This window comes from Mycteria americana, chromosome 2, assembly GCF_035582795.1.
Source record: "Mycteria americana isolate JAX WOST 10 ecotype Jacksonville Zoo and Gardens chromosome 2, USCA_MyAme_1.0, whole genome shotgun sequence".
Lineage (NCBI taxonomy): Eukaryota > Metazoa > Chordata > Aves > Ciconiiformes > Ciconiidae > Mycteria > Mycteria americana.
In genome coordinates, this window is record NC_134366.1 from 1,211,517 (window position 1) to 1,223,211 (window position 11,695).

General features: G+C 69.1%; 1 protein-coding gene across 2 annotated transcripts; it reads left to right on the forward strand.

The window, feature by feature from the left end:
- Positions 1–2,441: 2,441 nt before the first annotated feature.
- On the forward strand, positions 2,442–10,826 carry CSPG5 (chondroitin sulfate proteoglycan 5). Of its 2 annotated transcripts, none has more exons than XM_075492167.1 (5): positions 2,442–2,641; positions 4,058–5,363; positions 6,393–6,581; positions 8,212–8,284; positions 8,890–9,822. In XM_075492167.1, the coding sequence occupies exons 1-5, from the start codon at positions 2,581–2,583 to the stop codon at positions 8,944–8,946; spliced, it is 1,686 nt and encodes a 561-aa protein (XP_075348282.1). In that variant the 5' UTR covers positions 2,442–2,580; the 3' UTR covers positions 8,947–9,822. The 2 variants fall into 2 exon arrangements, with proteins under 2 accessions (XP_075348282.1, XP_075348281.1); XM_075492166.1 differs by lacking the exon at positions 8,890–9,822 and adding an exon at positions 10,321–10,826 and having other exon boundaries at positions 2,444–2,641.
- The last annotated feature ends 869 nt before the right edge of the window (positions 10,827–11,695 follow it).

An 11,695-nucleotide genomic window follows, 5' to 3' on the forward strand; every position in this document is an offset into this window, starting at 1 on the left:
CGTGTCCCCCCGTCCATCCCGGCGGCCCCTCGGCCGGTCCCCTTGGAAACGCATCCAGGGGCGGAAGCGCGGGGAATATTAAGCAGGTGCAGCCCCTTCAATCCCCCTTTGAGCGGGGACAGAGCGGGGCTTGTTCCCGGCGCGGGGAGCCCGGCCAGGCGCGGCGGCTGCTCAGGGGGAGAGGGGACCCCCGGCCCCGCCGTCCCCCCCCGGCCCAGCTCCTCCAGTCCCTGCAGCACCCACAGCTGCCCCTCTGCGTGGGACGGGGTGGCGTGGGCGAGGGGTGGATGGTGGTGGGGGGAGTTGATGTGGGTCCTACACAGGGGCTGGGGGGCACCGAAAGGGGCTCCCCTGGGAGCACCCGCTGCTCCCCAGGGCCCCCAGCCCTGCCCTGAGCATCCTTCCCCAAGGTGGGATGCGGGAGCAGCCGTGGCCGGCACGGTCCTGCACCGCGGGCAGAGGAGGACGCGCGGTGACCTTGGAAAGCCTCGGCCAGCCGGGAGCTCGCGCTGTCCCCGGGAGGACGAGGTGGCCGTGGGGCGAGCGGTGCAGGGGGCAGGGGACGGCAAAGGCACGGCCCCTCTCCGGTGCACGGGTCCGGGCTGAGCCCCCCGGTGCAGCTTGGGGTGTCCCCACGTATGTGGGTGTCCCCAACACAGCCACGACATCCCCCGCAGAGCTGGGGTTCAGGGTGGTGACGGGCTGGGTGTCCCCCGGGTTGGTGGTGGCACCCGCAGGGTTCGGGTGCTGCCCCGGCTCTGTCGGGGCCGGGAGGGAGCGCGTCCCCCCGGCATGGCTTCAGGCAGCGCAAAGGCGGAGCCGGAGGCCGGGGGGTTCCCTGGGGGTCCCAGGGGGTCCCTCCGTGCCCGTGCACACCCACGCGTGCGCCCACGGCCGTGCTCACGCCTGGCTCCCCGGTGCGTGCTTGTCGGCTCGGCCCTGCTCCAGCATGCGTGCCACGGGGCTCCTGCCCGCTGCCTGCCCGCTGCCTGCCCGCTGCCTGCCCGCAGCCCCGCTGGGCTCGCCTGGGCCCCATTGCTAGGCCGGTCACGTCTGCGTGGCTTCTCCTCTCCCGGCTCTTCCCCTGCTCCATCCAGCCGCTGTGTCGGCTCGGCCTCCCCGCCTCACGCTGGGCCACGGCCTGGAGCAGCACCCTGCCCGCACCCCCTGCCCGCACCCCCTGCCCGCAGCCCCTGCCTGCACCCTGCCCGCACCCCCTGCCCGCACCCCCTGCCCGCACCCCCTGCCTGCACCCTGCCCGCACCCCCTGCCCGCACCCCCTGCCCGCACCCCCTGCCTGCACCCTGCCCGCACCCCCTGCCTGCACCCTGCCCGCACCCCCTGCCCGCACCCCCGGCCTGTCGGAGAGAGCCGGATGATGCTCGCGTGGACGGGTCATGGGTGATGGAGGCCGCGGTGGCACCTGGACCAGTTTGGCACTGGGAAGTGGCACCGCGGCCGTGGGGCACCCGCTCGGGGACGAGGAGGGTCCGACCCCACACCGGGCCCCCTTTGCCTGGGGGGCTCCGAGCGGCCGCAGCCCCCTGCCCCGTGCCACAGCCCCGCGGGGACCCTGGGGCGAGGGCTTCACCCCAGGATTTCGGTGCTCCGTCCTCACCTCGCTGCTGCTGGGGGGATGCCCCCGGCCCCCCCAGGGCTGGGCACGAGTGGGGGGCTTGGGGGTGCAGGGTGGGGGTCCCCCCACAGCGGTTGAGGATGCTGGGGGGGAGTCCCGGTGCTGGTGCAGGGGTGCCCCCCCCCATGCAGAAGCACTTTTGGGGGGGGTGTCAGCACGGGATCCCGGTGCTGGTGGGGTGCAGGGGGGGAGTTTGGGAGGGGGGCAGTGAGGAATCCCAGTGCTGGGGGGGTGCTGGGGGGGTCCAGTGCAGGGATGCCCCCCCCCATGCAGGAGCAGTTTTGGGGGGGCTCAGCGAGAGGTCCCGGTGCTGGTGGGGGTGCAGGGATGCCCCCTCCATGCAGGAGCAGTTTTGGGGGGGGTCAGTAAGGGATGCTGGTGCTGGGGGAGGTGCAGGGGGGTCCCGGTGCGGGTGCAGGGCTGCCCCCACCCATGCAGCAGCAGATTTGGGGGGGGTCAATGAGGAACCCTGGTGCGGGGGGGGGGTGCCGGGGGGTGCCGGTGCAGGGATACCCCCCGTGCAGGAGCAGTTTGGGGGTCAGCGAGGGATCCCCGTGCTGGGGGGTGCCGGGGGGTCCCGGTGCAGGGATGCCCCCCCCCCGCACGAGCAGTTGGGGGGGGGGGGCTCAGCGAGGGCCGCCGGTGCCGGGGGGGAGCTGGGCTGGGTCCCCCGGTGCCGCCTGGGGGGGGTCCCCCGGGGATGCCGGCGGGGGGCGGGGGGGGGGGTGTCCCGTTGCCGTGTCCCGGAGCCCCGGCCGGTGCTGCCGGCGGCGTCCCCGGTCCCGCGGGCGGAGCCGGTGGCTCCCGCCCGCCCCCAGCCCGGCCCGGCCCGGCCCCCCCGGCGCGGAGCGGAGCGGAGCGGAGCGGCGGGAGGAACGGGGCGCGGGCGGAGCCGCTGCCGGTGCCGGCCCCGCTGGCGGAGCCCGGGGTCCCTCCATGCCGCCATGGCCCCCGCGGCTGCCCGGCCCCTCGCCCTGGCCCTGCTGCTGGCGCTCGGCGCGCTCGGTGCGTACCGGGGACGGGCTGGGGGCGGGGGGGGGCTGCGCCCCGGGATGGGGCCGCATCCTGCACCGGGGGGGGAGCGGGTGCCCTTGCCGGGGGCTGGGTCCCCTCGCCCCGGGCCCGATCCTGGCGCAGGCGAGGGCCGGTCACCTGTCGGAGGGCGGGGGGGGGCGGATCCCGGCGGGGGGGGGGGGCGGCCGGATCCTCGGGGGCGGCGGTGGGGGGGGGGGGTGGTGGGGTGGGGGCTCCGCGGTCCCGGGCAGGGGCTGCGCTCCTCTGCAGGCACCGGGGGGACGAGCCCCTCGCCGGGGCTGGATCCCCCGGGCAGGGGCTGGATCCCGTTGCAGGCAGCTGCATCCTCTTGCAGGGCGGGCGGGAGCCCCTCGGCGGGGGCTGGGTCCCTTTGGGGGGCGGGATCCCCTTGTGTCTCTGGGGTGCATCTGCAGGAGCCGGAGGAGGGCTGGGTCCCCTGGGAGGAGGGCTGGGTCCCCTTGCCGGGGGCTGGGTCCCCTTGAGGAGGGCTGGGTCCCCTTGCCGGGGGCTGGGTCCCTTGGGAGGAGGGCTGGATCCCCCTGAGGAGGGGCTGGATCCCCTTGCCGGGGGCTGGATGCCGTTGTGTCTATGGGTGCATTTGCAGGAGCCAGAGGAGGGGCTGGATCCCATTGCAGGGGCTGGATCCTCTGGTGATTACGGGGTGCACTTGCAGGAATCAGACAGGGCTGGATCCCCTTGGAAGGGAGCTGGATTCCGTTGCGGGGGGGCTGGATCCCCTTGCAGGGGCTGGATCTGGTTGTGTGTATGGAGTGCACTCGCAGGAACCAGAGGAGGGCTGGATCCCCTTGCCAGGAGGCTGGATCCCATTGCAGGGAGGGAGCAGGATCGTGCTGCCAGGGGCTGGATCCCGGGGGGGCTGGATCCCATAATGTGTATGGGGTGCACTTGCAGGAACCAGAGAAGGGCTGGATCCCGCTGCAGGAGGGGCTGGATCCCCTTGTAAGGGGGCTGGATCCCCTTGCGGGGGCGGTTTGGATCCCTTTGCGGGGGGCTGGATCCCTTTGCGGGGGGCTGGATCCCCTTGCAGTGGCAGGAGAGGCCAGTTCCCCTTGCAGGGGGGCTGGCCTGGGGCAGCTTGGCGGGGGGGGGGGGCTGTGTCGTGGGGGGTCGCAGAGTTTTGGGGTGATGACTGGGGCTGTCGTGGGGGCGGGGGGACCCAGGGAGCCGGGGGCTGCTGCAGGGTTTGCCTGGGAGAGGCTGTAAAAGATTCAGGGTGCAGCTCCCCGCCCCCCCCAAAATGCCTTGGCATGGTGGGTCTGAGATCGAACGGGCGGGGACCCACCGAGACCCCCCCAGACCGCCGCGGCCTCCCCAGGGTGCGGGGGGCACCTCTGACACGTCTTTCTCTCCTTGTCCCCCCTCCAGCATCCGAGTGGCCCCCCCAAAACGCCAGCGAGGCCGAGGAGAGAGGCTGGGAGGGCTCGCTGGAGAGCAGCCCCCCACGGCGGGACCCGGCGAGCAGAGACCTCCTGGGGGGGCCCAGCAACAGCACCAGCCCCGGGGGGGCCGCGGCGGGGGGCGAGCCCCCGGTGGGATCCCAGCTAGAGCCCCCCGGGGCGGGCACAGCTGCCACCACGGACCCGGCAGCGATGCCGGAGGGGTGCGCGGGGTGCGCCGGGGAGGGCGATGCCAGCGCTCTGCCCCCCAAAGTCGGCTCGGCGGAGGATGGCCAGGCGGCGGTGACCTGGCCTGGTGACAGGGGGACGGTGGCGGTGGCACTCAGCAGCCCCGAGGAGCCGGGGAGCGGCGAGCGGCCCACGCGAGCCTCCTTGGCCAGCCTGGGAGTTTTTGGGGGGCTCACGGCCGCCCCACCGAGCCCCCCCGGCCTGCAGCTCGTCACCGACTCGGCTGAATCCGACCTGCTGCTGGCGGCCGGGGGCTCGGCCGTGCCGCGGACCCCCGTGCTGGGTGACCCCAGCCCCGTGCCGGGCGCCGCGGGGGACTCGGGGCGTCCCTCAGAGCTCTGGGTGGTCGCATCCAGCCCGGCCCCGGCACAGGGGGCTCGTGGCCGGACGGATCTGACCTGGCTGGAGGCAGAGGAGCCCGTCACCGCCACCTCAGGCCCGGCCGAGCCGCCCGCTGACCGGACGGCCTCGGAGATCATCGACGTCGACTACTACGACCTGTTCGAGGGGGGCGAGGGGCTGGGGGGCTTCCCCGGGGGCGGCCGGGGGGCGGCCGGTTCGGCGCGGCGGCAGGAGCCGGAGGGGGCGGCCACGCCGTGGGCCCTCCACGAGCTCTACGACGACTTCACGCCCTTTGACGAGGCCGATTTCTACCCCACCACCTCCTTCTATGCCGACGGGGACGAGGAGGACGAGCTGGAGGAGGATGAAGAGGAAGAGGAGGAGGAGGAAGATGGGGGGCTGGAGGACGAGAACGGCTACCGGCCGCCCGCCTCGGCCGTGCCTGGCGCCCAGCCGGCACCGCGGGACCCCCGACCCACCGGCCGCCACAGCGTGGCCCCGCCGCAGCCCTCCAGCGTCCCGGGGGGCAGCCCCACGGCGCGGCCACGGCCGGGGGAGCGGGGCCAGCCGGAGAACGGCACCGAGTGCCGGAGCGGTTACGTGCGGCACAACAGCTCCTGCCGCTCCGTCTGCGACCTCGTCCCCAGCTACTGCCACAACGGCGGCCAGTGCTACCTGGTGGAGAGCCACGGGGCCTTCTGCCGGTAAGGGACGGGGACGGGGACCCTAGGTCCCACGGGGAGACGGTGGGTGCATGTGGGGGCTCTCCATCCCCCTGCACCCCATCCCTGTGCACCCCGTTTCTGGGCTCTCCATCCCCATGCACCCCAACCCTGGGCTCTCCAACCCCATGCACCCCATTTCTGGGCTCTCCATCCCCTGTGCACCCCATCCCCAGGCTCTCCATCCCCATGCACCCCATTTCTGGGCTCTCCATCCCCATGCTCCCCATTCCCAACCTCTCCGTCCCCCTGCACCCCAACCCTCAACTTTCCTTCCCTGTGCACCCCGTTTCTGGGCTCTCCATCCCCCTGCACCCCATCCCCAGGCTCTCCATCCCCATGCACCCCATTTCTGGGCTCTCCATCCCCATGCACCCCAACCCTGGGCTCTCCATCCCCTGTGCACCCCATCCCCAGGCTCTCCATCCCTGTGCACCCCACCCGGGACCCTTCGCCCCCGCAGCCCCGTCCCGCGGGGGCACAGAGGGGCTTTCCCTGCCCCCCGAGTGGCGGCTGGGCAGGAATTAGGTCAGGGCCGTGCAGCCGAGGCTCCGGGGCCGCCGCACTAATCGGCCCCGGCAGATTGTGCCCGGGGAGGGCCACCGCCGGCTGTGCCATACGGCTCGGCACGCGCCACGTGGCTTGCCCTGAGCCTGCCTGCACGGGGGGACGCGGGTGTGTGGTGTGACGGGGCTGTACCCCTCCGTCCCCACCGGCCACCCCTCTCCCCACCGCCGCCGGGGCTGAGTGCGGCTGGGAGCCACGGGTGCGGGGGACGAGCATCACCTGGGGGGACCCCAAGCCCGCTCCCGGTGTCCCCCAATGTCACCCATCTCGCTTGGCCCCAGCATTTGGGGGGGGGGGTCACCCCTCTCAGGGTGGCCCTTGGGGACCCATTAATCTCATCCCCCGTAATCTCCCCGATTACAGATGCCGGTGTCCCCTGAGGATGCTCTGTGGGACAGGGACACGTTTTTGGGGTGGGGGGTCCCTAACCGCCTCCCCTTGCAGGTGCAACACGCAGGACTACACGTGGCACAAGGGCACGCGCTGCGAGGCCATCGTCACCGACTTCCAAGTGATGTGCGTGGCTGTGGGCTCGGCCGCCCTCGTAGTGCTGCTGCTCTTCATGCTCACCGTCTTCTTCGCCAAGAAGCTCTACCTGCTCAAGACGGAGAACAGCAAACTGCGCAAGACCAAGTGAGTGGCATCGGGACAGGGCTGGCACCCCTAAAATTGTCCCCCAGCCGCTCTGGGGTGGCACCTCGATAGCTGGAGCGATTTGGGTGGTCTCAGCTCCCGGCGGTGGCACGGGGCTGGATGCGGTCCCGTCCCCACGTGCTGTCATCGAGACCCCCGGTGCCGATGGGGACAAGGTGACGGTGGGTGGGAAAGCTCCCGGAGGCGGGTGCCCTGCGGGGACGTGGCTTGTGGTTCCTGCTCCACGGTTAATCCTTTAAAGCTGCTCCTGACTGGTACCAGTTAATCTGCTGCACTGGTAGCTGGGGCCACCAGCTGGGCTCGCCACGCTGCCCAGGGGCCACCGGAGATGGTCCCCGGGGACAGGTCTGGGGGGTGACAGGAGAGGGTTGGGGTCACCCCCTGCCCCAGCAAGTGCTGCCCATCTCCCTGGAGCCGGGGAGGAGAAAGCCCTCCCAGCCTGGGTCCCTAATGAGCTGTTAATTAGCGTCTGGAAGTGCCAAGTGTAATTAGCAGTGAAGCTCCGTGCCAGCCCGTGGGTCTCCCTCTCCGGCCCTGCGGCTCCTGCCTGTCCCGGGCTGCCCTCGCCGCTCCCCTGCCCGCGCCTGCCTGCGCCTTCCCAGAGCTGGGGACGTTTAGCCCCAGATCCCCAGAATTGGGGACATTTACCCCCCAAACCCCCAGAGCTGGGGACATTTACCCCCAAACCCTAGACCTGGGGACATTTACCCCCCCAAACCCCCAGATCTGGGGGCATTTACCCCCCAAACCCTAGGCCTGGGGCATTTAGCCTCCCCAAACCCCCAGATCTGGGGGCATTTACCCCCAAACCTCCATCCCTGCGGACATTTACCTCCCAAACCCCAGAGCTGGGGGCATTTACCCCAAACCTCCAGATCTGGAGACATTTAGCCCCTCCAGATCCTCAGAGCTGGGGGTGTGTAGCCCCAGACCCCTAGGCCTGGGGATATTTAACCCCTAAATCCCCAGATGTGGGGACATTTAGCCCCCAAACCTCCATCCCTGGGGACATTTAGCCCCAAACCCCCAGATCTGGGAGCATTTAGCCCCAAATCCCCATAACTGAGGGTATTTAGCCCCAAACCCCAGAGCTGGGGACATTTACCCCCCAAACCCTAGATCTGGGGGCATTTAGTCCCCCAAAACCCCAGAGCTGGGGGCATTTAGCTCCCCAAAACCCCCAGATGTGGGGCATTTAGCCCCAAACCTCCATCCCTGGGGACATTTAGCCCCCAAACCCCCAGATCTGGGGCTATTTAGCCTCCAAATCTCCATCCCTGGGGACATTTAGCCCCCAAACCCCCAGATCTGGGGCTATTTAGCCTCCAAATCTCCATCCCTGGGGACATTTAGCCCCCAAATCCCCATAGCTGGGGGCATTTCGCCCTGACCCCCCAGATCTGGGAGCATTTAGCCCCCAAACCCCCAGATCTGGGGCTATTTAGCCTCCAAATCTCCATCCCTGGGGACATTTAGCCCCCAGACCTCCAGCGCTGGGAGCATTTACCCCCCCCCAACACTGGGTTCACCTCGAAACGCGGCCGGGGACATGGGGGGTGCTCGGCAGCGTCCCCGGTCTCACCGCCGTGCTCTCCTGTCCCCCCGGCAGATACCGCACCCCGTCCGAGCTGCACAACGACAACTTCTCCCTCTCCACCATCGCCGAGGGCTCCCACGCAAACGTAAGGAGGCTTCGCGGCACCGTCCCCCGCTCCCGCTTGCTGTCCTACCCTTGTCCCTCTGTCCGGTAGCACCCTGACATCTCGTCCGTCCCCCCCCCACCCATGCTCTTGGCACTGTCTGGGTGACGGTGTCACCACTGGGTCCCTCTGCACCCTCCTGTCCCCATCCCGCCGTGGCCACCGCTCCGTCCCCTCTCTGTCGGGTCCTGCCATGCCGCATCCTGCCCCGAGTACCCAAACCGGACCAGAGCCAGGCAGGGGGCTGGTGTCACCTTGCTGTCCCCCTGCCTTGTCCCCTCCTGCCCGCGTGGCACCCCGGGGAACCACCACCCACAGTTGCCAGGTGGTTTTTGGCTCCGTGTGCGGGTGGCAGGAGCGGCTGTGCCGGCATTTTCGGGGAGGGGACAGCTGGTGCGATGCGGCTCCGGCAGACGACGTTCCCCGGCTGTGGCATCGCTGGGGCAGGACCGGCAGACGATGGCCGGCAGCGGCGGGCAATGCTGGAGGATGCAACACTCCGGGATGTTGCTGGCGTGGTCAGGATGCGGCCACCTGCATCCCCCCGGGGCCGCCCTTCCAACCTCCTGTCTTTCGAATCGAAACAGAGAGAAGCGAAGGGTTTTGCCGAGCGCGAGCCGGAGGAAGAGCGTAGGTTCCTCTAGTCTTTGCCTTAGCCCAGAGCCGGTTTTCCCCGTCTTTCGACTGCCTTTAGCAGCCGTAGCGTCTGCCGCCGCTCGGCCCGGCCACCCTGGCAGGAGGCTCCCGGAGCCAGCTCGCTCCCCGCTGTGGAGAGGATGAACCTTGGGATGAATTCGGTGCCGCGCCCCGGCATCTCTCTGGGGTCTGACCCTCGTCCCCTCTGGGATGCGGAGTGGCACAGGGCAGCCAGGACGCAGCGCACCGAGGATGCGGAGGGGACGGCGGGGTCAATATCCCTGGGAAAGGGGTTTTTGGGAACATGCGGCGCAGCCCCTCCGCCGGGCGATGGAGCTCGGTGCCCCGGCAGCCGTGCCCGTCCTGCGGGGTTTGCCGTGGAGCCGATGGCACAAGCCCCGGACCGGCCAGGCGCTGCTCGCAGGGTCGCTGCCCAGAAGATGGAGGTTTCCCATCCTTGTATGACACCGGCCCTTGGGTGTCTCCATCCGTCCGCCACTTGCCGCACGGCACCGGGAGCACCGTAACCGGCGGGTGCCTCACCGCCATGGCCCATCCCGCCCTGGCAGCCCCCCACGCCAGGGCTCATCCTGCCCCACAGGCACCGACGGCGACGCCAGGACCGTCCGGGCACAGACGTTACCCAACGCAGCCGGAGCTTGGCCCCGGTGCCGGGGGAGCCGCTCTCCCCACGGATGCGGGACAAACTCGGGGCGCAGCCCAGCTCCCGGCAGCTGTGGGGGGGGACGTCGGGAAGAGGCATCCCGGGCTTCGCTGCCCGTGGATCCGGCCAGCGGCACAGCGGGGCCGGCTGTACGCTAACGAACCGCAATAAATCCAACCCCTTGGGCCTCCTGCCAAGCGCTGCTCAGGGAGTTGCTAATTGTCGCGGGGACGATGAGATGAGCCGGGCTGGAAATGGGAAGAGGAACTGGGTGTCAGGGGGATGGCGGGGGCGGCTGGAGGGGTGGCGGGTGGGATGGGTCCCATGGCCACCCACGGCTCTTGGGTGCTGTCGGTGAGCGGCTTTGGGTGCTGGAGGCACCCCAAGGCGGGGACCCATGGCGGGGAACAGCAGCGAGTCACCGCAGGTGGGGCGGACCCCGTCGCCCACCGTGCCGTGAGCTCCACGCTCCCCCCGCGCCGAGCTGTGGGCTTTCGGGGGGGGGACACACACACGTATTCACCGTTGGGCAGCCCTGCCTGCTGCCAGGGGCTGCCTGCAAGGAGGCAGAGCCCGGGTCGGGATGCTGGGTTGCCGGCGGGGACGTCGGTGCCTTCACCCGCTCCCCGCTGCCGGTCACCCCCCCCCCATCGCAACGGTGTCCCCCCCACGGCACGGTCGTCTCCTGACCCCCCCCACCCTCCATCTCTCCTGGCAGGATGACCCCAGCGCTCCCCACAAGCTGCAGGACTCCCTGAAATCCTGCCTGAAGGACGAGGAGCCGTTTAACATCCACAACTCGACGTCGCCCAAGCACGATGGCGGCAAAGGGGAGCAGGACGGCGGCGAGCTCAACTGTCTGCAGAACAACCTGACGTGAGCAGGGGAGGAGAAGGAGGCGAGAGCGGGAGCCAGTCCTCCCATCCCCTGCTGTACAAATCGCCCGTCTCCTCCCCGTCCGGTATCTCTTTTTCCCGCTCCGTGGCATGCTTTGGTGTGTTTTGTACAGAGGAAAAGAAAAATTAATTAATAATAATACAAAGCCAAAGGCTGTAAATGGTCTTTGGCCGCATCGTGTCGTGGGGGTGTTTGGTTTGTGCTCCGTGTCTATTGCTTGGGTTAGTGCAGCGCTGTGATTTCTAAACCTTTGCCGTTCCGCAACTGACTTTTTTTGTACTTTTACCCCACTTTTTTTGAAATACAAGTAAAAACAACAACAACAAAAAAAAGGAAGATCTTGAAATAAAACTTTTTTTTTTTTTTTTTTAAAGTTAAGCCTCTTGCCGGTGCCTTGCGATCTCCCGACACAGACACAGCAGGTCCTCAGTCCCTGCTCCCCAGCTGAGCATCACCCAGGGGAGGTGGCTGGTGCCCGGTCCCCCCTACTTGCCCTCCCCGGCTCTGCCGGGCCAGGGGTGCAACGCATCCCACCGGAGCGGGGACCCTGCAGGGTGCTGCCATCCCGGACACACTCGGCTGCAGACGGGACACCCCGGGATGTTTAGCGGAGGCGTCTGGGCTGCACCCTGCTCGCTGGGTCTGCCCCATCCCCGTCCCCATCATGGCAAGGTGTTGTGGGGGCACGGGGGTGTAGCCGTCACCGACAGCGTGCTCCCGGCCACCTCCTGCCCAAACAGCCTCCTTTAGATGGAGCTGCCCGGCACGTCAGTGGGATTTTGGGCTCTGCAGCCGAAACGCCCCAGCGTTGTCACCTCCCAGCTCCTCGTTTCCATCCAGCAAAACCCCTGGCAGCTTTGGGGACACTGACCCGGCTTCTGCCGATGTAAATCAGAAGCAGCCCCCCGATTGCCATCGCCCTGCCCCGGGACCAAGCGGGGAGGGGGGGGTCTCTCCCTGGGGAACCCCAGCACTCCCACCGCCCTCCCCTCCGGCCGCAGCTCCGTCTCACTTCCCGCAGGAGCCGATTTCTTCTGGAGACGGATTCACCCACGAGCCAAAACTCACGGCTCCTCGGGAGAGAGGAAATGAAGCAATTAATCAACATACAATATTAAGCGTGCGGCATGTTAGGGATGCAGCCAGCAATCTCCCCAGGGCAGGTAGGAGCTAAAGCCGCAGCTCAGTGTGTTTTA